The sequence below is a fragment of the Cimex lectularius genome, unplaced genomic scaffold (genome assembly GCF_000648675.2).
Source record: "Cimex lectularius strain Harlan isolate CLEC.00 unplaced genomic scaffold, Clec_2.1 scaffold113, whole genome shotgun sequence".
Taxonomy (NCBI): domain Eukaryota; kingdom Metazoa; phylum Arthropoda; class Insecta; order Hemiptera; family Cimicidae; genus Cimex; species Cimex lectularius.
Window position 1 is genome coordinate 645,655 of NW_019392858.1, and position 22,483 is coordinate 668,137.

Below are 22,483 nucleotides of genomic sequence, written 5' to 3' on the forward strand. Positions count from 1 at the left end.
ACTTAAGCTTAAATTATTTTTCAAATTTCAAAAGCCCATCTTAAGAGGAAGCAAAGATATGAGGGTAAGAAAAACCGGATGAGTAGGTTCAAGTAATACACGTGGCAGCTTGCTGGAACTTGGCCAGCGTACAGCTGTGCGCTCATATCTTCAGACGTGCGTTTTCCTTATTATTCTGCTTCATATATTTTGCACATATGTGATCCATCAAGAAAATCAATTTTATAAAATGCAATTGAATAGATATTGATTTGACGTTTTTTTCTTACATTTGATTTTTCCCCTAATACCTCTAACCTGATTAAAAAGTGGGAGGCAAGCAAAAGGTACGATCTGGTCCTTACGTAAAACAAATAGCTTACATCACAAATTGTACGCAATTCTCGATTTAGACTTAGGCCGAAACTACATGTATGCCTCTAGTGTGACAACCAATGGCGTGTCTTGGTCTTAAGGGCGAGAAGTGAATTGCTCCAGCTGAACTGCCAACCGTGGAGACAGGACCGCTCCACCATTGCTCCAATATCTATTCAAACAACGTCCCAGAGGACACTTTTCATTTCATGGGAGTATGCCCTGTTCTAAGTGAGTTCTGCTGGAAGTACTTTGGGAAACTGAAGCTGGGTAAAGAAGAAATCATTGTAATCCTTAACGGAACGTATAACAGGAGGAATTTTGGGGCGTACCTTACTCATGCCCTTCGTTACCAAAAATATTTGATCGACTTGAACTTCTAAACTCAAATAAGTGTATCTTAATAACAAAAATAGGTATAAGTGTATAAGGCAACTCGACAGACGACTAAGGTCATTGTCAATAATAGCTTTTAATGTATGTACTCTTGTGAAAATAAAGCATTTATTCATTCCTATTTGATTTTACGTGACCAATCACACAATCCACTCCGATTTAAACATGTCCTATGACCCAAAATTGGCTAACTCCAGCTACAATAAATTTCAACTATCCTCCCAGGATAACCAGTCCAGCTCAACCCTTTCTTCCAACCCATAGAAGACTGAATGAAGCGCAGGTGGCCTCGCGCCCATCTGATTTTAAGATTTTGGCAGCTCCTGGGACTGATGTTGACTTCATGTCATAATGGTTTACTCACGCCAGACATTTAAATGTGCATACAGTATTGTGTGTGTGTGTGTGTGTGTGTGTGTGTGTGTGTGTGTGTGTGTGTGTGTGTAATTGTAAATAACATAATTTTTTATCGCTTATAGTTATAAAATAAATATTGTTATAAATAAATAAATAAAATAAAGATTGATAATCTCCATGTCTTTGTAATTACTTGAAAAATATGAAGCACACTTTACGCAAAAATAAATAGACGTGATACTGTTTTGACCAACTAAAACTAAGTTTAGTAAGAGAACATCAACGCGTTAAGTAAATAACTTGAAAAGTTGTTATTTTTGAAATATGAAAGTTTCTTCTCAAAATCAATTGTATTTTCCCGGATCGGGAATGGCAGAAAAAGAAATGGTCCTGGAGTGAAGGGACAAAGTTAAGAGTTAAGTTATCAGGGGTAGGGCCTGGAGCTTCTCTCCCGTACTTCGAAATCTCTTAGTTTCCAACATTTCTAGGCATGTTTGTTAGACTTCATTCGTTATTTCTTAAGCGATCTACTTTGCGGTAAATTATTTTTTATGGTAAATTCGATGCGAGTACAAGGTAAGTTATCATGTTTGCTTTATATGTTTTCGCTCGTTCGTGCAACGATAACTGGAAAATTTACAAACAACTATGTATTCGAGATTGTCCCTGTTACTAACAATGTTTTCCATGTACAAACACTATATTTCAATATGATAAAATAAAGGTAGATCTGATTTGGAGCCTTTGTTAGGGCTGATCTACTTATGTACAAAAAAGAATTCATGCCAATAAACATATTTTATTTATATTTATTTTATTTTATTTTTTTTTTTTTTTCAACAGCAGAGGTTATAACCCTGGGCGTGCTGGTGTTTTTGAAAAAAAAGTCCACCAAGTAAGTATGTCGGGTTCAAATGAGGGCCGCTAGATTCGAACCCGGACCTTTACCTTACAGTGATGAGCGCCGTGTAAACGCCTAAACCGTTGCGGCCACCGCCGCCCCCATATTTTATTATTATTAATAATTGCAACTAAGCTGTCATATAAAATATTTTGTGCAAAATCCACTGTTTAAAAAAATTTAAATTAACTTTTTTATCTTGACCCACATTTTTTGGCCTTTCTTGTAACAATCCCACTACACTGTAGGATTTCCGCTGGCCCCAAGAGGCTTCCTTCCTCCCACAAATTGGGAAATGTCGAAAATTTCCAAATTTGGCACTGAAGTTGGTAAAATACTGTACGTCGAACCGACAAAACTAGCGACGACAGATAAATCTAAATGATATGAAACGACCGGGCGATGGACATCTTACAGACAGACTGACCCTGTGGCGAAACCTCACTATTTTAATTTCACCTTTTCTCGGTTGTAATGGTCTGGGCTGGGATATACACTGGAGGACGATCTGAACTGTAAATTGTAAACAGTTGAAGGTAACCTCACGGCCGTCCATTACGTCCAAGAAATTATCGAAGAATACATCCCTCAAAAACCAGTTCTGTTTTTGATTTTTGGGTAACAATGCCAGATAACATAAAGGCACAGTTGTTCATCAATGTTTAAAAAACCTGGGAATTTCCCATCTGCCCGTTCCCCCATTGTCTCCAGACCTCAATCCGATTGTGCCCATTTGGGATACATTGCAGAGATGGCTTATCGATCACCATCCGCAGCCAGTTGACCTGCAACAACTGAGAGCAGCGTTGCAACATCTATGGAGTGAAATTCCAAATTGGTGCACAGAAGTTTTAGCTAACAGAGGACATTATACACGGTATTAACTGTTAAAAAAAATGATTGTGTCCAATAAACAAAATTATGGAATTAAAACCTTGTATTTTGTTATTTTTTAAAATCACTCAATTATCTTTTCCTTCAGTAAAAACATAATAATTTCTAACAAATTTTAATGCCATTAATTAAAATGCAAATGTAAATACTACAAAATTCCCACTATCCCTATTCATTTTTGAGCAGTTTAAATGATCTGAAACGACCAAATTCCGAGACATCTCACACACAGACCCTGTGGCAAAACCTCACAATTTTAATTTCACCTTTTCTCCTTTAATGTGAACGTTTCCATTCGTATTGATCTGTCAGACGCTTTTCGACCTTTCTTGTAACAACCCAACCAAAATCCTATGTAGGATTGATTTTTGCTGAAGATGTTGTTGAGTGTGGCACCGTTCTTGCTGTGGAACTCCCTAATGGTGTTTTTTTATAAATAAATATAAGCCTTTAGTTCCAGCAGGTTTATTTACATGGGAAGCTTTTCAATTATTTTATAATCATTTTCAGCCCCTTAACTCACAGCCTTGCTATTTATATATTTTTCTATTTTATATATTTTTTTCCATATCTATGGCATGGTATGGAAAAAAATATAAATAACAAGGCTGTGAGTTAAGGGGCTGAAGATGATTATAAAATAATTGAAATGCTTCCCATGTAAATAAACCTGCTGGAACTAAAGGCTTATATTTATTTATTAAAAAACACCATGATTTTTGCTGACCCCCAAGAGGCTTCCTCCCTCCCTATCCCACAAATTGGGAAATGTCACAGATTTTTAAATTTAGCAGTGAAATTGACAAAATGCTATACATCCAACCGACAAAACAAGCGACGACATGCTAATTTAAATAATCTGAAACGACCAAACTGCAGAAATAATAATTGTTAGAATTTGCTTCCGGCCTAATGGAATTAGGTAGTAAACATGCCAAATGCTTGCTGAAAGTTGTGACCACACTCACTTCCATGCGAACCCATACTTGTGATATGTATTTGTGATAATTGTTATAATATGTTCACCAATTAGTCAGTTCTTACGTATGAATGGGGAGTGGTAAAACAAGTTTCCCTGGACCGAAATAGGTTACCAATCATAGGTCTTGATCCTGGTGCTTTAGGTGTAATTGGCAAAGTCGGGATTGTGAGAAAATTGCAGTTTCTCTGTTGAAACTTGAAAGGTGCTTTCGCCTCGACAATGTCCAATTGAGATTCTCAGCTCGAGCCGGGAGATCGTCGGCTGATCGGCAGAACCCAAGCTGGTGGCTGGTCTCTTACAATTCACAAATAACAATCACAAATCATGGCGGCAACAGACAACAACGGCAACTCAAACGGTGTCGACTTCGTTGAAAAAGAAACCGCCTTCAACGAGTTCTACAGCGAGGTGAGTTAAAAATCACAAAATTTGACCAATTTCAAAATCAAATTTTGCAACCGATTCTGGGCAAATATTTCACCAGTCAAACTTTGGTGTTTATTGTAATGCCAAGCGTCAGGTTATGTTTGTATATATTTTTTATCTACTATAATCCTGACTATTCTAATTTATTCTGGATATTTAATTTTTTATTTACATGATTAAAACACCTTTCCCTTTAATAAAAATCAATTTTTTTTTATAAAGCTGCATGCAAATTCACTTCTTAAACAATACAAAACAAAACAATTGTTTTTCAGGTAAAACAAATAGAAAAAAGAGACTCAGTTTTAACTCCAAAACAACAGATAGAGAGGCTTTTGAGGCCCGGCTCGACCTATTTCAACCTAAATCCATTCGAAGTTCTTCAAATCGACCCTGACATCTCCATAGAAGAGGCCAAGAAGAAGTATAGGAGAGTGAGTTAATTGAGCCTTTCAGTTGACACCCTAAGTTCAAATTTTGACAATTTGATGTATCCACTTAGGTAATCTATTAAGAAAGTCAGTAAACATAGGTTTATTGTAGTGAACAAATGACTTAAAACGCAGACACGCTGGAAGCTTTCATCGTGTCCGACTGTTCCGCCGATGTTTGACAACAGATCACCTAGCCATTTGAATTTTTTCATTTACAAACATTTTTACTGATCTATTTTGAAATGATTTTTGAACTAATGTAACAATATTTCGTTTGTAAAAATTAAAATTATGATAAATAATACATAACTAATTAGTATTGACAATTTTAAATTCTAGTTATCGATATTGGTGCATCCTGACAAAAATCAAGATGATCCAGATAGAGCACAGCAAGCTTTTGAAAGTAATATTAAGTAAAAATAATTATCCAAATCTGTATTCTAAATTTTATACTTCTTATATTTCCAGTTGTTAACAAAGCGTGGAAGACATTGGAAAATGAGGAGACGAGAAAAAAATGTATGGACGTTATTGAAGAAGCCAGGGGAAGGACTGATTTAATGGTAAACTGACAAAATCAATACGTTTACTTGTGAATTACTGGGAGGGAAAAAAATTTCAGATTGATGAGAAGAGAAAAAGACTAAAAAAGGAAGGTAAAGGCAGTTACGTAGAAGAGGACGATCCTTTAAAGTACAAACATGCTGTTTATGTCCTGACGATGAAGCTGTTCGCTGATATGGAAAGGAAAAGACGAGAGTTAGAAATGAGAGATACAGAAGAGAGGAAGCGTAAAAGAGAAGCGGAAATTGAAGAAGAGGAAGCTGCAAAATTGAGCAAAGAATGGCAAAAAAATTTTGAGGTTCTGTTCCATTCTCTCATTCTCAATTTAAAAAAATACGTACTATATATTTTTCATACACAAAATTGTTTTTTTAGGAGTCACGTCAGAATCGTGTCGACAGCTGGAAAGCATTCCAAGCAGGAGGGGCATCCAAAGTATCAAAAGCAAAAAAGTTCAAAGGAGGTTTAAAGCCTCCCAAGCATAAAGCCGAGACAAGATAACACGCATAACGAAATCAATTGAAATAAAATAACTGTATAGTTTATACAAATTTAATGTGTGTTCAAGGTTTCTTTGAATTTATTTCTTAATGTAAAGTATATTTTCTCTTAGATATAATAAATTGTAGAGCCTTGCAACCTTTGTTCGAATTTGTAACGCCACATCGAAAAGCCAATATGAAGCTGAATGAAAACTGATGTCCAAAAGTCAGCTAGATTTGTGTAGTAAAACTTGTGACATAAATTAAAATTCAAAAGTACATTCTTTTAAATACCAGCCCTAAAGACATTTTTAGCAAACCTCAGACATAACAATGTTACAAGCACAAGATAACATTTATGTTGTAAATATATTTATGTTTATTATTTGTATTGTAGATAGGTCTGCGTTTGTTTGTACATTAATAAAAACTTTTCTCTCTCTTTGTATTAATTTTTTTTTCTATCTTTGTAATAAAATGTTCCTGCTTTCTTTTTCTTATAATTAAAAGTGCAATACATATTAATAATAATTATAGTTTAAAAGTTTCTAAAAATCAACTCTAAGTCGCATTCCTACCTTCCAATCATAATCTCACCCCCTTCCTACCAAAAATGCCATCCTTCCACAATTCTACACCCTTGGAGCAAACCTGGATAAGTAAAAGAACACAACTTATCAGGATTGTGAGTTTAATGTTTAGACCTTGAATTATCAACATGTTTTTAGGTGTCAGCAAAGGAACGTTGTGCGTAAAATGAAGTAGTTTCGACTTCATCAATTATCCAGTCTGTCAGGCCTAAAGACTTACTGGAATATGCACTTATCATATATAATATATGTATCATTCAGCCACAATTCAACATATTTTGCGTTGCCCCCGAGTGTGAAGATAGACTAGTTAGTGTATGTGTAGTTGTTTTGTTTGTTTTTATAAAGGGTGTCGACAGCTATATGAGTAAATAGTATTTATATGAGAGAGTATGTAATAAAACTATGAATTAGGGGCCGAAATGACCTGGTCAATAGTCGATAGCCTACTTTCAGTAGTGGTACGAATAAAACCAAGTTCTGGTCTCGGGTCACCAAAACGCTGAAGTGGTGATAATTTTCACTTCAGTTCTGCACACATGTATGTTTTTTGGTGCACCATAGGAAGATAATGCACCACCCTGTATGTGCATGATTGCAATTATATAAATCAATCAATAATTAAAATAAGGTAATGCCACATGATAACAAATATTATCCACACTATGGTTTATGTTTTCTTCCAGGACCTTTATCTTACAGTGATGAGCATCGGGCCAACACCTAAACAGTTGCAGTCACCGATGCCCCCAGTTAATGATTTATATAAGCTTAATTCTGCACATGGATGTAATACATACACACATGTTGCCGTTTTGAAACAATCAACTCGGTTGAAAGGAACTGGCTAGAAGATGAACCTAACATGCGCAGGAGTAGGCATAACCTACCTGCATACCTTTGTTGGGAGATTCGTTGATTGAATACCGACGAGTCTATGGTCAGAGCGGACAAATTAATTATTAATGATGTTCTATTTGCCTGGGATGATTCAGTCAGTCCAGTCTATAACCAGGGTTTGGGATCAGTGAAGCTGAAAGAAATAGTCAAGATCTTTCCGGTTTCATCAACCATCTTCTCACGAAGCCTCTGAACAACATCAGGACGACCTCACCACATACTCATCAATAAGTGTCAATGCCCTACATCAATAATTCTTTAGAACTTATTAAATGTGCAAATTGGATTCCAGCTATTAAAATATATAAATATGGTAGACCTAGTGGAGGAGTCTTACATGGATTTAGAAATAGTTTAGTTAAGAGGAGAATTAATGTTGTAAACATTGGAAATTCAGAAATAGTTTCATTTGCCACTAGTAATAGTCCTAAAATATTTATTATTGCTACTTTCTTAAATTACAGTCATTAGGAAAAATTTTCATGATTCTGCCAATCTGATCATGGAACCATCAAGTGATTTAAGAGTGACATGAATTGGCCTGTTCCAGGAGATTAACTCTCAATTACCTATCAACACCTAACATGATTATGTAAGAAGTTCTAAAGATAGTGTGGTGAATATAATTGGTACAAAAACCGTATAAGCTATACTTATACATATACTTAATTAATTATACACAAGTTTTTCTAAATGAAAAATTTGGGTCACAGGCGGGATTCGAACCCAACCTTCGGCTCAATACGCCACCGCTCCAACCACCTGAGTTACTGAGACTTCGCTCACCATGCCACAAACTTCTCATTTCGACTCCCATTTTATTCCAATTGTTATACTTAATGGACGATGTAAAAGTGACCCCAGACGGGGGATTTTACTCATTTAGGAACTGAAAGTAGCTCAGTTACTGACTTGCGTCGCGTCTCATTAGATATACACCCCATTATTCAAGACTTCTCTGCAGAGTGTGAAGTCTTTTCTGATCATCACCCAGTATCATTTTCATTAAAGTCTGATAGAAAAATAATTACCTTGCTTTCCCAAATTAGGTGGCGTGTAGACAATAAATCTGGTAATCAAGAAATGTTGGCAAAAGAGGTTCGAAATTGACACCGCCATGGATGGAAACGTTACTAAGCTATTTGGCGCGAAAATTGCCTTAACCTGTGTCGTAAAAGTAAAATGTCAGATTAAGAAGGCTTACTTTGAATTAAATAATGAGTAAACAAATTGTAATTATTGCAAAAAGAATTTAATATTACGAGAAGCAATTAGAAAATTTTAAAATGTTCAGTAAAGATTTTTGAAATAATGTGAAAACTATTCATAGAATCGGCAGTGAGATCTCGGTAGCCGATTGGGTTCATCAGTTTAAAACATTCCTGAACCCACCCCGTCCCTGAAACCTGAACACTATAAACGCATGAAGCAAAATATTGTGCTTTTAATTGGGATGGATTGTACTTAATATTTGGGATAGAAAAAATATATAACAACGCCCCGGGAATATTTTCGTCTTGTGAAATGGTGAACAGGCGAATTGTAAAACATTCAAACGTAAAAAGATAAATGATGGAGTGAGTATGTTGTTTAATCTTTTTTAAAAGTTCAAACTGAGATCTTTAATTATAGCAAGGCTGTGATAATTTTTAAAAAGTTCAAAACGATTTTTCCACTTTTTACGCAAGAGCTTGAGCAATAGTCACCAAGATGGCGTCGACACCTAAATAGCCCGATTTCGACGTGTTTTCTTCCAATATTAAAATGTTATCTCCATATGTTAAGAATTAATCACATTGTGAAATGTAAAATCTCCCCAATAACATTTATAGTTCGGCCCGGAAAATTCAAATTTGACCAATACCCGACCCTAAAACGACCCCTTTTAAAAACGAATTGTCAAAATTTTACACCAGGAAGAGGGGCGAGTTTCGTTTGACAATGGCCCAGATATCAAAGTTCACCACACTTTTAAAGAAAGTCCCAAATAAACTGGAATATTTCAAGAGGCTCCAGCACGCCAATAGCTCTTTGACATTGGACGTAGAAGTGAACAAAGGACAAGGTAAACCATCTTGAAATGAGTGTTTCTCCACCAACACAATAAATTAATACAATAACAACGAAAGTAAACATTGTCATTTTTCAACTAACGATCCGGACAAAATAGTTGGTTAAAAAAATACTATTTCCGATAAGTTGCCTTTCTTTCTGTTTTGCAACTTTCTCAATTGGTTTAAGACAATTGTCAAGACGTTGCTCTGCCCCAATTTACGTAAATTACAAGTTGGACAATTAAGTAAAAATTAAACATATACAGGGTGTTGTGTTCGGCTATTCGTGTTACAAACTTTGCCTACTACATTTAAAATGGAACCAAAACGTCCTAGTTAACTATAGTCCGAGTCTCAACAGTTTCGGAGTTATTTTACTTTTTCTGATTTATTAAAATTTCACGACCTTGCTTCAAATAAACAATGATAACTCCAGAACTAAAAGTTTTTGGACAAATCCGTTGAAACCATTGAAAACTACGTTAAATTTCCAATAAGATGGATCAATACTAAACGTGTAAACGTTCGTGAAATAAACGTTTTAGTAGCTAGAACTTAGAATTTTTTTTTCATGGTTGAAAAACTTACTATGGGATTTTAAACTACTTCCAAACCTAGCGACCAGTAAATTTCAGAAAACGTACTCCATTTAATATCCTTTTTAATGGTGCAATTGCTTTTTGTACAAAGATGAAGAAATTGATCAAGGAAAAGAAAAAACCGTGTTGAAGGATTGGTAAGGTGGAAAGATTAATAATAATAAAAAATAAAAAAACTTAAGGAAATTTTGAATGAATTAAACTTATTTTTAAATTTTGATTCTAAATGCTCTCCACCTCTGCAATGATTTTCGACTCGCTGCTGTTGCATTAAACACTCAAAACCTGTACATAAGATGCATATCAGCGTTTCCTTCATTAAAAATAGTAGCCATAGTGTTAACAAGATGTCACGTAGATAACTAAAAACGTTTTGAAATTTAACTCTTTTAATTCCGGAGAATAATAATACAATAATCCTTAAAGTTGCAGTCGTGTTGGTAAATCAGTAAACACTTGCACTATTTTGATTTCGAACCCAAATTGAAAAAAAAAATTCAAAATTTCCTTTTTTTTTAATTTTCCATACCAATCCCTCAACCACGGTTTTTTCTTTGATCAATTTTTTCATCTTTGAAAAAAGTAATTAGAAAAGCAAAAAATTTTAATCTGCACCACTAAAAAGCAGATTAAATGGAGTACGTTTTCTGAAATTTGCTGGTCTCTATGTTTGGAAATAGTAGTTTAGAATCACCGTTTTTCAACTTTGAAAAAAAATTAAATTTATTAAATAATCGCTTTAATAAATAAATTTAATAAAAATTGAAAAGTCGCTGCTAAACTGTTTATTTCACGAACGTTTACAAGTTTAGTATTGATCACATCTTATTGGAAATTTAATGTAGTTTTCAATTGTTTCAACAGATTTGTCCATAAACTATTAGTTTTGGAGTTATCATTGTTTGTTTTAAGCAAGGTCATGAAATCTTAATAAATGAGAAAAAGTAAAATAACTCCGAAACTGTTGAGATTCAGACGATAGTTAATTAGGACTTTCTGGTTCCATTTTGAGTGAAGAATCTACTGGCTAAGTTTGTAAATGAGTAGTATAGAATTGTTTATACAAATATATACACTATTTTTTTTTTTTTTTGCCTGAGTTGCAGTATTCTTGTTGTACTTAATCCGGACACACTAGAAAAATACTGCAAAGAAAATTCGCTAGAAGTTAACAGCCAAAAAAAGCTAAAATTTTAATATTTCAGAAAGGACACCTTAAGAATTTATGTCAGATATACATTTCAACCTCTGACTATTTGTGTCTACACTTCTAACCAATAGATATAAACACTGGTTAGTTGCAAGTTCAACCTTCTTTGACACTTGTTGCAAAAGTTGGCCATCCGTCTACTTTTCTGCTATTGCAGTAAGTGTTTCGTAAACACGAGTAACAAAAAATAGTTTAAATCTTAAAAAAAATTTAAAATGCTAAAAATTGCAAAGTTACAGCAAGTTGTTCTGTTTCACTACTATCTTTTCTGGATTAGGTTTCTTGCTTTGATGTAAGGGGACCAATTTTACAAGCAAGCTTTTCAAAATCAGCAGGTTTCATTCTTGAAAAATTTGAAAATTGAACTGGATCCTCAAGACTGAGCTCTGACATTGATTGTAGGCACCGAATTTTTAACGTCTCAAAACCCACTCTCAAACCCTTATAAAACGTTTTTTCTTCCTTTTAATCTTTAAAATAATTACTCTGACCGCAATTTGCATTTTGATGTCAAGATAAAATTAGCCAGGAAATGAATGTGAAAAAAAAGTGGTTTAAATCTAAAAGTTAAATTTAAAAAATTACAATTACAATTTTTATTTAATAGTAGTATCTAATTACCAGGGGCTAAAAATTGCAAAGTTACAACAAGTCGTTCAGTTACACTAATAGCTTTTCTGAATTTGGTATTTTGCTTTGATATAAGGGGCCCAATTTTACAAGCAAGCTTTTCAAAATCATCATGTGCAATGGAAAAAATCATGTGCAGAATGAAAGAGATATGCAAGTACACAGGACACAAGTGTACACAAAAATCTATCTTGTATGTATACAGATCGTGTATTTATTCCAAGTTTCACATTTTGATTGTATACATATAACATAAATTTCTAGTAATTTTTATCAGTATCAGTGAAAGCGATTTTCTGTCTGACACTCGACATATATTTCTGGACAAAAGTGTCAGATGTAAATGTACCTTTAGTGACGTCTACTATTTCGGTATAAAGTTTTCAAGATCTGGTCTCTTAAAACAGCAGCTGAGGCAGTCAATAAAAAAGCCATATTTGCAGTGTCAAATATAATAAAATTCTTAATTTAATATCAAAAATGCAAAATTCTCCCTGGTTCACTAAAATTCACCTCTATGCAGGAGGAGTATTTAATATACATCCATCGCCCTCCACACTTATTTATAATTAATTTAATTGAGGGTAGATGGGGTACTTAATATATCGGCTCTCTCACACTACACATTCACACCTATAAATACACATTCTCAACAAATACTAGGAACTATCATTACTATTTACAATAAAACAACCCAGTTGCTATGCTCAAGCACAATTATCGGCATTTTAATAATATATTACATCAGGCGACTACTCTCAAAATGGAATACAAAACAATATAGACTTAATTGTTTGCAAGATTGTTTTATTTGAGGAAAAATTAATTTGATTTTTCATTATAGCCAATTCATGGAAAAGTTTTTGGTTTTTTTATGCATTTTATCCAAATCCACTTTACTTTACAATTGTTGAATTTTGTATTGCATTTCAGGAGTCCGATTGTGGGATAAGAATGGAAAAGAATATTTAGATTTTATTGGAGCACATGGCTCTATTAATGCAGGGCATTGTCACCCTAAATTAATCAACTGTATGCAAGAGCAAATGTGTTTGTTGCATCAAACAACTCAGTCAATAAACACAAACGTATTGCCCGAATTTGCCCAGTATATATGCCAAATGTTCAACTATGACAGAGTAATAACTGTAAACAGTGGTATGTATTTGTTAACAGTGTCGTAAGTTTTTGTTTGTTTTATGTCAATCAACGATTTACTTTCTAGGTCTTGAGGCTTGTGAGGCCGCTGCAAAAATGGCTCGTATATGGGGCTATAAAGTAAAAAAAATATGCCCCAAAGATGCTATACTTGTTTTTTGTAACTGCAACTATTGGGGTTGTTCACTTGCAGCTGTGTCAGCAAGCTGTGATCCTTTGCTTTTTTCAGGATTTCAGCCTTTGTTAACTGGGATGAAACTAATTCCTTATGATGATCCTTGCTCGCTTGAGGTATGTATACAGTGGTGAATACATCATGTAAAAAATTGCATTCTTTCTGCAAAGATCAAATGACAGTCTTAATATCTCTACTTGCTTACTGATGCATTAATGCAGTTAATGAGCATGAGCATAATAATTCAAATGAAGAGAAATGTGAACAACTTGTGTAGTGTAAAAATTTTAAAAGTTAAACAAGCATTTTCAAACCATACTTGCAACCAACAGGAAATTTTAAGAAATCCCAATGTGTGTGGTTTTATGGTTGAGCCTTTGCAATGTGATTGTGGTGTTATGGTACCACAAGATGGTTATCTCGCAGAAGTCAGACGACTCTGCACTCAACACAAGGTACTGTGGATATGCAATGAAGTCGTGACGGGTTTAGGAAGAACAGGCCTGATGCTAGGAGTCGATCACGAGTGTGTTAAACCGGACATATTGGTGTTAGGCCGGTCTCTAGCAGGTGGAATGTACCCGGTAAGCATCAATGATATTTGTCAATTGTTATAGTGATATATCCGCTTATATCAGGTGTCCGCTGCCTTGGCAAGTTGTGAGGTAATGGATCTTCTCAGACCAGGATCTCACATGTCAACTTTCGCTGGTAATCCGCTCGGAGCAAGAACTGCATTGGCAATGTTGAAATTGATAAAAGAAGAATGTCTTTGTGAAAATGCTGCCAACATGGGAGCGTTATTAAGGGATGGTTTACTGTGTACATTCAGTAAAGATGACATGCCTATTCTTCGAGGAAAAGGATTATTGTATGCATGTAAAATTGATCCTAGTAAGTTGTCTCTTATTTCAATCATCAGTATCAAATAGTCTAACAATTCTGTTAAAATATAATACTTATAACTTTATTGTATAAAAGTCACACCTAATCTGTACGTAAGATAATGTATGAACCATAGTGGCCAGTGTCGTAGTGTTCAAATCTTATTGGCCATGCAAGCAGTTTGTGTTCAATCCTAGCATAGCCCTTAGACTATTATTTCACAATTATTGAAAGAAAAAAAGTATCATTTCCTCCTGTGGTCTGTGGAGCGATGAACATGTAATTTGATCGTTCCAATCATTTTGGTCTGTCTATCCTCACTGGTTTATCAGGTGGGTTTCAGCATTAACTGTTAAATAACAAAATAAAATAAAGTATTGTAAATTGATTCTGACCCTCTGTCCACAACAGCCAACAAGTTGGACCCCTGTATGACAAGAAGAATTATTTAGTGGTTTTTTTTTGCATATTTTCTTATTTTTCCCCTATATTTAAGCTAATTTTCCTGCTTCTGCCCAATTTACACCATAAAAACAAAATGCAGTTATCCTCTTGCAGTTAGGAGACATTCTCCTCATTGGGAAGGTAGTTTTTAACACAGAATATACATAAACGACGACTTAACTGGATCAAAATGGATGACCAGTTGCAGGTTCACTAAGGCAAGACACCACAACACGTTTTTCAAAAGTTCAAAAGATTATTAGGTGCTCTTCTAAATTTCAGAATCTCATGAGGCCAGTTTCATTCTATGCATAAAAAGTTATCGGTTATTTAAAAAATACATTTTTCAATCTGAAAATAGTCACAACCCTCTTAAGGATTGATAAAACCAAAGTGGCATATGGTTAGGGAGTCTTAACTAGTATTTCCCACACTAGTGGTGCTTCAAAATAGCCCTTGGATTTTTATTTGAGATTATTTTGATAAAACAAGTATTGTGAAGTTGTCCATGACATTCAACTGGTACTTTTTTTTTTATTGTATTTTCTTCTTTTTTCGCCTATATTTTAACCTGCATAAAAATCCATTACTCGTATTTAAAGTTTCCTTTATGATGTAATAGTTGCTTAGCCCCTAGTATTAATTAATCATGCAATTTATCTGCATAATTATTGGCAGTAAAACTTTATACTATTACTAGAATTAATTTACTTTTCTAATACATACATGAATAAGTTTTTTTTTTTTTACCAAAATTTTTATACAGCCATTTTTTTTTTACATTATTGCATTATTATTAAGAACTAGACATTAGGATATTTTTATACACTTTTATACAATCACACAGTAACATTACTATTTGTAAGGAAACCGTACAACTCACGATATACAGCCAATTCGGTTGACAATAACAAAGTATTGTATACATAAGGCGGTTGTAGATTTATTTCTTTGGCATTAAAAAGTCTATCGAACATATATGAATAAGCTTTATACATATTAAAAATCAGGGATATCGGCATATGTAAGGCTAACATAAACAAATTCTTCATTAATTTATTGATGAATTTGAAGAAAAATTCATACAGCTTTTCGTATTGTCTGAAAATAATGCTTGATAATATTAAAACTTATAAATACATTATTTTTAGGAATTGGAAGCCCGATGGAAATAACAGAAAACTTGAGGGATTGTGGCCTGCTTGTATGGCCAAACCGAGACGAATTTCTCCGTTTCACCCCACCGCTGGTGGTCAGCGAGGAAGAGATAACGCAAGCAATCAGCATATTTAAAAAAGTCGTCGATCACATGAAGGGACCTCACTGTGTTTGTTAAGATTGTCTTCTGCTTCTTAAAAAATAACGTCCCTCTCTATTCCTATTGTGGTAGTTTTATTACTACGAAACTGCAGCTTTCAAAGTCTGATAATTAAACAAAAAATGAAATCAATATTATTTTTATTTAGTTGGTGTTATATAAAATTAATTAAGTTCTTTCCTGTGTGGGAACTCTTGCTAAGGGGAAAATTCTGTTTGAATAGTTTTTTTTTCTTTTCTTCCCCCCTTGTTTAATAATAATTTTACCACTGTAGATGACATTTACACAAAGTACTTTTACCCTTCAACATCAGATCTCCTACAATGCCTTGTAAATACTCATTTCTACATCATTATTATCCAGTGCTCACCATTAAGCTTTTTACCATATCACAAAGTTGATGTGAAGAAATGATAAATGGTAGAGTATGTTGTTCAATCTTTACAAAAAGATAGTCTCTCAACAGTGAAGGCAAGCTGAGAATCTAATAAGCCCACCACTCGGCTACTCTAAAATTAAAATAAATAAAAATGCAACTTAATATTAAAAATACCGATTTTTAAAAATTATTTTTTATTCGTCCTAAAAAGAAATCGTTAACATAGTGTGCCTTCTGTTTTAGGAATTCGTTAAATAAGATTCAAATGTATACAAAGCAAAACAAATAAAAGTGTTTTATTATGTACAACTTTTAAATACGAGAATTTTTTTTATGACACATTGTTTTCAAATTCTCAGTTCATGCCTTCATAGAGCATAAAATAGTTTTCATTCAAATTTCACTGTGTATTGATGGTTGAACGAGTATTTGCAATTGGCTAAATTTTCTTTGCAGGGCCTTTTCTCTATCAAGCTGTCGGCTTACTTCTTCAGTAATTGCCTATAAGCAAAAGAAAACATTTTAATTATTTTATGATTTGCCGGAGTAAAATTAAGCGAACCTCAATTCTTCTAGGAATAGCATTTTCTTCTTGTTGTTGTAAAACCTGGAATGTGGACCTTTCCATGTGCGCTTGGTCAATTTGTTCAGTAACATCTTGGAGTTGCTTTATTAAAGCCTGTGCCCTAGTCTGAACAAAAAAACAGTTTCAAACACCCAAAAATATCAAATTGACCAAATTGAATATTTACTTGATAGCCTCCTGTAATTATTTTAATTTTCTTTTCCATTTTTGCAGCCCTCTTGGCCTCTCTTGTCATGTGCGTTCGATTCTGCTCCAATCTTTTTTCAACCGATTCTAATCTGTCCTTCTTGCTAGCTAGATTGGCTCTTGTGTACCTATTTTGACTCGGCAAAAATAGCACCTGGAGGGAAGAAATTTTAAATCATTTTTAAAAAAATCTTTCTGATTAATTAAAAATTTAATGCTTCTCACTTGTCCTAAGCATTCTTCCCAAACTTGAGTAAATGTATCTAAAGACAGTTCACCATGGTTCATACCTTGCTTCACCACTTCCATTTCCGCTTGGAGGATTTCTTTAGCCTTATGACAAATGGACATTGTTATAAAAGCAAAACAAAAAAGTTAAAAAAAAAATACCTTTTTTATTTCTTCTTCTGTGAATGATTCATAAGGATGCTGTTCTAAATGGGCTAAATGTTGTGCCTGAAGATTACTACTCGTTTTACGTGCTGCCATAGGTGGATCTCCATTTTGTACCGCATCATAATGTAACATAACTATCATTTCTTGTTTGATAAGTTCTTCAGCCTATTTTTTTAATAACTGTGTTTAATACAATTTATTTAATAGAAAAAGAACAAAATTGAATTACTTTTTGCAAATCGGTCAAAGGTGGATCTGTATTTGCCGGCCTCAACACGATATTAATATCGGCAGGTCTGGGCAACGATCTTTGTATGACTTGAGATCTACTTCTCAACTCCTTTTCTCCTAGATAACACAAATAATAAGTATATTTTTTAAATAAAATAAATTAAATTCTGACTTTGCTCGGCGAGTGAAGCCAAATGTCTCTCATCTATTTCAGATTGATCTTCAACCTCCATTGCTGAAGCCGACTTGTTCTCCTCACTAGTAACTTCATCTTCAGGAACTACAATCTCATAATCATTTTTCGGCTGTGGCAGTGATCTAAGGCTTGCCCTAAGTTGCTCCTTTACCTATAGGTGGATTATTTATTTTAGCAAATTGACACAATGAAAGATTTAAGTGAATTACTTGAGTCTGTTGTACAGTCAATGGAGTGTCTCCACCCATACTGGCTTCCTCAGGGTTAATGTTAAGTTTATCTCTAACTGGAGTTGGAGTTGCTAATCCACCATGAACATCCTTCGGTGTTTGAAATCCTGGTGTCCTACCTAAAGGCATGTTTTGGTATTATAAATATAGCAAAAAAATAAAATAAAATAAAACCAATATTACCATCTGGTTGTGATCTGTTTGAAAAAGGTGTGGCAAGCAAAGTGTTTGGTGTTGTTATGTGTTCAGACTGTGGGTGAGCTCCAAAATCCGGGTTGTACAAAGGCGTATTGACACCTCCTTTCAACGGTGTATCCACATGACTCAACGCCATCATGTTTTGCGCTTCCTAAAAATTTACATAATTAATAAACAGAATTATAAATAAATCAAAATACACATTACTTGAAGTATTCTATCAGTTGTAGGAGCAGGTGTACGGGGGGTATTTGCAGCGTTGGGTGTAGCTAAAGCATAATCGTTCAGAAGTGTGTCAGCAGCGCTTTCATTCCCTTCGCTCACTGCCTCCCTAGCTGCATAACTTGCCCTACCAAGTTTCACTACTTGTTGCAATTCCTTAAAATTAAAAAATTAATTATTATTATGAATTTTTTATTTCTATAATGATATTACTTGATCTGATATCTGAGGTGCGGGTAAAACTAGTTTGCTACGTTTCTTTGCTGGCTCCTGATTTTGAAGCATTGTCAATGGCATGTCATTTTCTTTTCTTTGCTTTACTTTTTGTTTATCCTTGCGACGTTCTTTCTAAAAAATGTCATTAACACGTTTACAATTGCAAACAAATCATATAAATTTATTAGAATCTACCTCTTCTTTTTCACTTCTTAATTCCCCATCCAAATTTTGCTGTCGAAGCCTATGGAAATTCGGCAAATGTGGATCGATAATTTCATTGCTCGTATCAAAAAATCCAGGTACGGGTTTCTTTTCAAAAGGAATTTCAGCATTGTAGTTTATCCCTCTTTTCCTTTTTTGTCTTGACGCAAATTCAATACCAGCTGCTCTCAATTCTCTCCTTTTCTATTTGAAAATTAAATAATTAATTTGTTCTTTGAATGATTTTGTATTTTTAAAAACCTGTAAAGCAGCAAGCCTCCTAGCCTCTTCCAACTGTTTCTCCCTGGCCTTTCTTTTTGCCTTTTTGCCCTGAGTGTTGGCTAAACGAGCTCTGGCTTCAGAAAGCATTTCCAGTTCTAAAAATATGATTATATTTAATACAATGCTGCTTGTGCCAATATTATGTATATGCCAATATTGTGTAGCATGAATATTAGTTATTTTTGTCACAAATGAATTTGCAGTCTATCTAAATCATTCACACTACTGAACAACAAACTTCGTTCATTGACAGCTGACACTCTTTGAAGGATGAAAGTGTATCGATAACATCATTGAAAGGCAGGTAAACAAATTCAATCAAAATTTTATTACAGATGGAAACGACCTAGTTTTTAATACTCTGTAAGTCATAATTAAATTATTGACAGTCATTTTCTAAATGATGTAAATTTTAAAAAATCAGATTTTGCAATCAGACCAAAATTATTTGAAGATTTTTTACTCTATTCAATATCTACATTTTTAGTAAAAATTTTTTAAAACCTTTTAAAAACATTATGTTTCCAGCATTAAAGTCAAATTTATTATAATTAAAAAAATTATTATAAACAGAACAAGATTCTGTTAAAATGATAAACGCACCATCTTCGTCCATATCTTTGGGATCGGGTCGAGCGGGCTTTGTTTCTGGATTGGGATCAATCTCTCCAGGTTTAAGCTTTCTAGGATCATCGGCGCCATCTTCACCCTCTTCCTTTTTCTGCGCTTGATCACTGAAATATTATTGAAAAACATACTTTGTAAAATAAATAAAATAATCAATTAAAACTCGATTAACAAAATAGAGAACAATTCCTGGTAAAAAGGTCCCAATGCAATATACAATAACTTTCATATAAGATTCCAGGATTCAAACTTAGAACCACTAGCATGGCTAATATAAGAATCATACACCCGATGATGATGATGATTATGGATGAGAAGGATACTAGGAAGCAGGGGTATTCATTTTTTTTAGTTCCTTAGTTCTGATCAATTGACTTGATCTTTCTTTTAAAAAGTAGTAGGTTATTGCTGCAATTCTTTTTCTCGGGTCTACTAGGTGGCCTAGGTTATCTAGCAGTTGGTTTGTGTTATAAAATTCCAAGGACAATATCCAAATTCAAATCCAGAACCGCTAGAGTGGTTAATATGAGAATCAGACACCACAAGTCACTATAGTCCCCAAAAAATAATAGTATGTAAAAATATGGATATAACACACAAATCGTCCTGGATTTTTGCAACACTTGACAATCAAGATAAGCATTTTTTTAATATTAACCACTTAAAAAAAAAAATTGACAATTATTTCTATTATAAGCTTTATATAAAGTTCTTGTTTGGTAGGTTTTTCAAGCTGAAACAGCCCTATAATTATTTAAAATATTTATAATCTTACAATTGTGGTTTTTTTTTTTTTTTTTTTTTATTACGAGGGTTCTAGCCAAGCAGCCATTATTTACAGCAGAGGTCATATAAACCCTTGGAGTGCCGGTGTTTTTTTCAAAAAAGCCCATTTGTAAGCAATTCGGGTTCGAATGCAGGGCTGCTGGATTTGAACCCGGGACCTTTACCTTACAGTGATGAGCGCCGTGTCATCGCCTAAACACACAACACAAAGTTTCACATGTTCTAAAATTTTGAGAGCTGCGAAGTGATAAACCTTTAGTTTGATCGTTTCTGATCATTGGGATCTGTCTATCTTGTAGCCAAGCATTAAAGATGGTAAAATGCTGAAATGTGCCAGACAGATCAAAATAAGTTCAGCACATGTACACTGGCTTACAGACGAAAAACCACCACTATCTACTGTGGGGGATCGCTTTTGACTTGTACTTACTGGTGGTTCTGGGTTTGAATCCCTGCCCATGGAAAAATTTATTTTAAAATGGTCTGGCAGATGTGCATCTGGACCCATCGGGTCTTGCAACTTCTTTATGACAAGAATTACTTTACTATCTACAGTGTTAAATATGTTAAAAAGGAAGGACAAAATCAACGGTTTAAGCCTATACTCACAGCAAGTACTCGTATCGCTCAAGGCACTGGGCAGCTGTCCTTCCGATTATCGGAGCAATCGTACGCCACTGCGTCGGCATCAATTTGGCCAGGTGGAGAAGTTTTTCATCCTCTTCTCTGCTCCACTCCGTCTTTTTAATACTTGGATCGAGCCATTCGAACCAACGTGCTTTACACTGCTTCGCCGACTTCCTGTGGAGCAAGGACGCTATCCTCGACCACTGGTTCTTGCCGTACTTCATGACGGCGGCCTTGAGGATTTCATCCTGGAACATCCGTGATATTTCAGTAGAAAAAGTTCTAGTAACGTATACCTCTGGGTATTTTTTTGTAAATATATGTCCAAACTCACCTCGGTGTTCCTCCACACTCCTCCTTTAATCATTATCCGCGGCATCCTGGCTGTTTATTTCAGTACGGTCGGCTTAAGGAAGAAATCCGGAAATGTTCCGGTCGTCGATATTAAACGAGACAAATTTCAATTTCACTTAGTCCACCCTTCACTCAGAATTCAGATATATTTTCATGAAGAACAAACACGGAACCAAAAGAGCATTGCAACCTTCTTCAAACAATTTCGATTTTCGACTCGATAAAAACCGGCGAAGAAGCGCTTCACGGTTCACGGGCGCTCACTCATCGAACAGCGCTAGTGTGCATTAAACTCACAGAAATTTGAGGAAGTATAAAAATCCAAGCTGTCAAACGACTCAAATACAAATTTCAAAGAAATATTTTTGGATGGATTCGTATAAATAACAAACAAGCAGGTAATACTTGTTTTTTTTTTTAAGCAAAAGCTAATATGTATATATTATAATATACATATTTTATGCATAGACAATTCATATCTAAACTGCAGTATCTGAAAGTTGAAGATCCAATCTGTTATTCAAACTTCTGAAAATACAAATTCCAAAATAATATTTTTGAATGAATTCGTATAAATAACATACAAACAGGTAATATTTGTGGTTTTTTAAACAAAAACTATGTGTATACGATATTATCATATACTTATTTTATGCATAGACAATTCATATCTAAAGTGCAGTATATGAAAGTTAACAATCCAATCTGTCATTCCAACGACTCAAAATACAAATTCCAAAGAAATATTTTCATGAATTCGTATAAATAACATACTTTAATTGTCTTGAAAAGGTGATTTTTTTTCTTAAACAAAAACTATATGTATAACATATTATAATATACATATTTATACATCGACAATTCATATCTTAACTGCGGTATCTGAAAGTTAAAGATCCAATCTGTCGCTCTGACATACAAATTCCAAAGAAATATTTCCATGAATTCATATAAATAACATAATTTTTTTTAAACAAAAACGACATGCATAAGATATTATAATATAC

The 22,483-nt window shown here is 34.1% G+C and overlaps 3 protein-coding genes across 4 annotated transcripts; 2 read left to right on the forward strand and 1 right to left on the reverse strand.

Moving 5' to 3' along the window:
- The first annotated feature begins 3,983 nt into the window (after positions 1 to 3,983).
- LOC106669505 (dnaJ homolog subfamily C member 8) lies at positions 3,984 to 6,245 on the forward strand. The gene is made up of 6 exons (XM_014399033.1): positions 3,984 to 4,292; positions 4,586 to 4,744; positions 5,084 to 5,150; positions 5,216 to 5,310; positions 5,370 to 5,609; positions 5,687 to 6,245. The coding sequence occupies exons 1-6, from the start codon at positions 4,209 to 4,211 to the stop codon at positions 5,810 to 5,812; spliced, it is 771 nt and encodes a 256-aa protein (XP_014254519.1). The 5' UTR covers positions 3,984 to 4,208; the 3' UTR covers positions 5,813 to 6,245.
- Positions 6,246 to 8,679: 2,434 nt separating this feature from the next.
- Positions 8,680 to 15,888, forward strand: LOC106669494 (ornithine aminotransferase, mitochondrial-like). Of its 2 annotated transcripts, none has more exons than XM_014399017.2 (6): positions 8,680 to 8,860; positions 12,710 to 12,934; positions 13,002 to 13,225; positions 13,442 to 13,693; positions 13,748 to 14,003; positions 15,590 to 15,888. In XM_014399017.2, the coding sequence occupies exons 2-6, from the start codon at positions 12,811 to 12,813 to the stop codon at positions 15,772 to 15,774; spliced, it is 1,041 nt and encodes a 346-aa protein (XP_014254503.1). In that variant the 5' UTR covers positions 8,680 to 8,860; positions 12,710 to 12,810; the 3' UTR covers positions 15,775 to 15,888. The 2 variants fall into 2 exon arrangements, with proteins under 2 accessions (XP_014254503.1, XP_014254502.1); XM_014399016.2 differs by lacking the exon at positions 8,680 to 8,860 and adding an exon at positions 9,054 to 9,348.
- A 527-nt stretch (positions 15,889 to 16,415) lies between these two features.
- Positions 16,416 to 21,698, reverse strand: LOC106669493 (cell division cycle 5-like protein). Its single transcript, XM_014399015.2, has 16 exons — positions 21,457 to 21,698; positions 21,105 to 21,370; positions 19,686 to 19,816; positions 19,062 to 19,177; positions 18,792 to 19,004; positions 18,594 to 18,728; positions 18,366 to 18,536; positions 18,144 to 18,309; positions 17,940 to 18,079; positions 17,707 to 17,881; positions 17,533 to 17,651; positions 17,298 to 17,468; positions 17,133 to 17,240; positions 16,888 to 17,061; positions 16,698 to 16,826; positions 16,416 to 16,636 (listed from the first exon to the last, which is right to left on the reverse strand). The coding sequence occupies exons 1-16, from the start codon at positions 21,499 to 21,501 to the stop codon at positions 16,529 to 16,531; spliced, it is 2,367 nt and encodes a 788-aa protein (XP_014254501.1). The 5' UTR covers positions 21,502 to 21,698; the 3' UTR covers positions 16,416 to 16,528.
- Between the last annotated feature and the right edge of the window lie 785 nt (positions 21,699 to 22,483).

Bases quoted from the DNA above. Each gene is read 5' to 3' on its own strand.
- LOC106669505 (XM_014399033.1), top strand. From the start codon at position 4,209: ATGGCGGCAACAGACAACAACGGCAACTCAAACGGTGTCGACTTCGTT. The intron at 4,293-4,585 runs GTGAGTTAAAAA...ATTGTTTTTCAG, and splicing joins TCAACGAGTTCTACAGCGAG to GTAAAACAAATAGAAAAAAG. The intron at 4,745-5,083 runs GTGAGTTAATTG...TTTAAATTCTAG, and splicing joins CCAAGAAGAAGTATAGGAGA to TTATCGATATTGGTGCATCC.
- LOC106669494 (XM_014399016.2), top strand. From the start codon at position 9,225: ATGGCCCAGATATCAAAGTTCACCACACTTTTAAAGAAAGTCCCAAAT. The intron at 12,935-13,001 runs GTATGTATTTGT...TTTACTTTCTAG, and splicing joins AGTAATAACTGTAAACAGTG to GTCTTGAGGCTTGTGAGGCC. The intron at 13,694-13,747 runs GTAAGCATCAAT...CGCTTATATCAG, and splicing joins TAGCAGGTGGAATGTACCCG to GTGTCCGCTGCCTTGGCAAG.
- LOC106669493 (XM_014399015.2), bottom strand. From the start codon at position 21,501: ATGCCGCGGATAATGATTAAAGGAGGAGTGTGGAGGAACACCGAG. The intron at 19,178-19,685 runs GTGCGTTTATCA...TCATATTTTTAG, and splicing joins CAAAGATATGGACGAAGATG to AACTGGAAATGCTTTCTGAA. The intron at 16,827-16,887 runs GTAAATATTCAA...TTTTTTGTTCAG, and splicing joins TAATTACAGGAGGCTATCAA to ACTAGGGCACAGGCTTTAAT.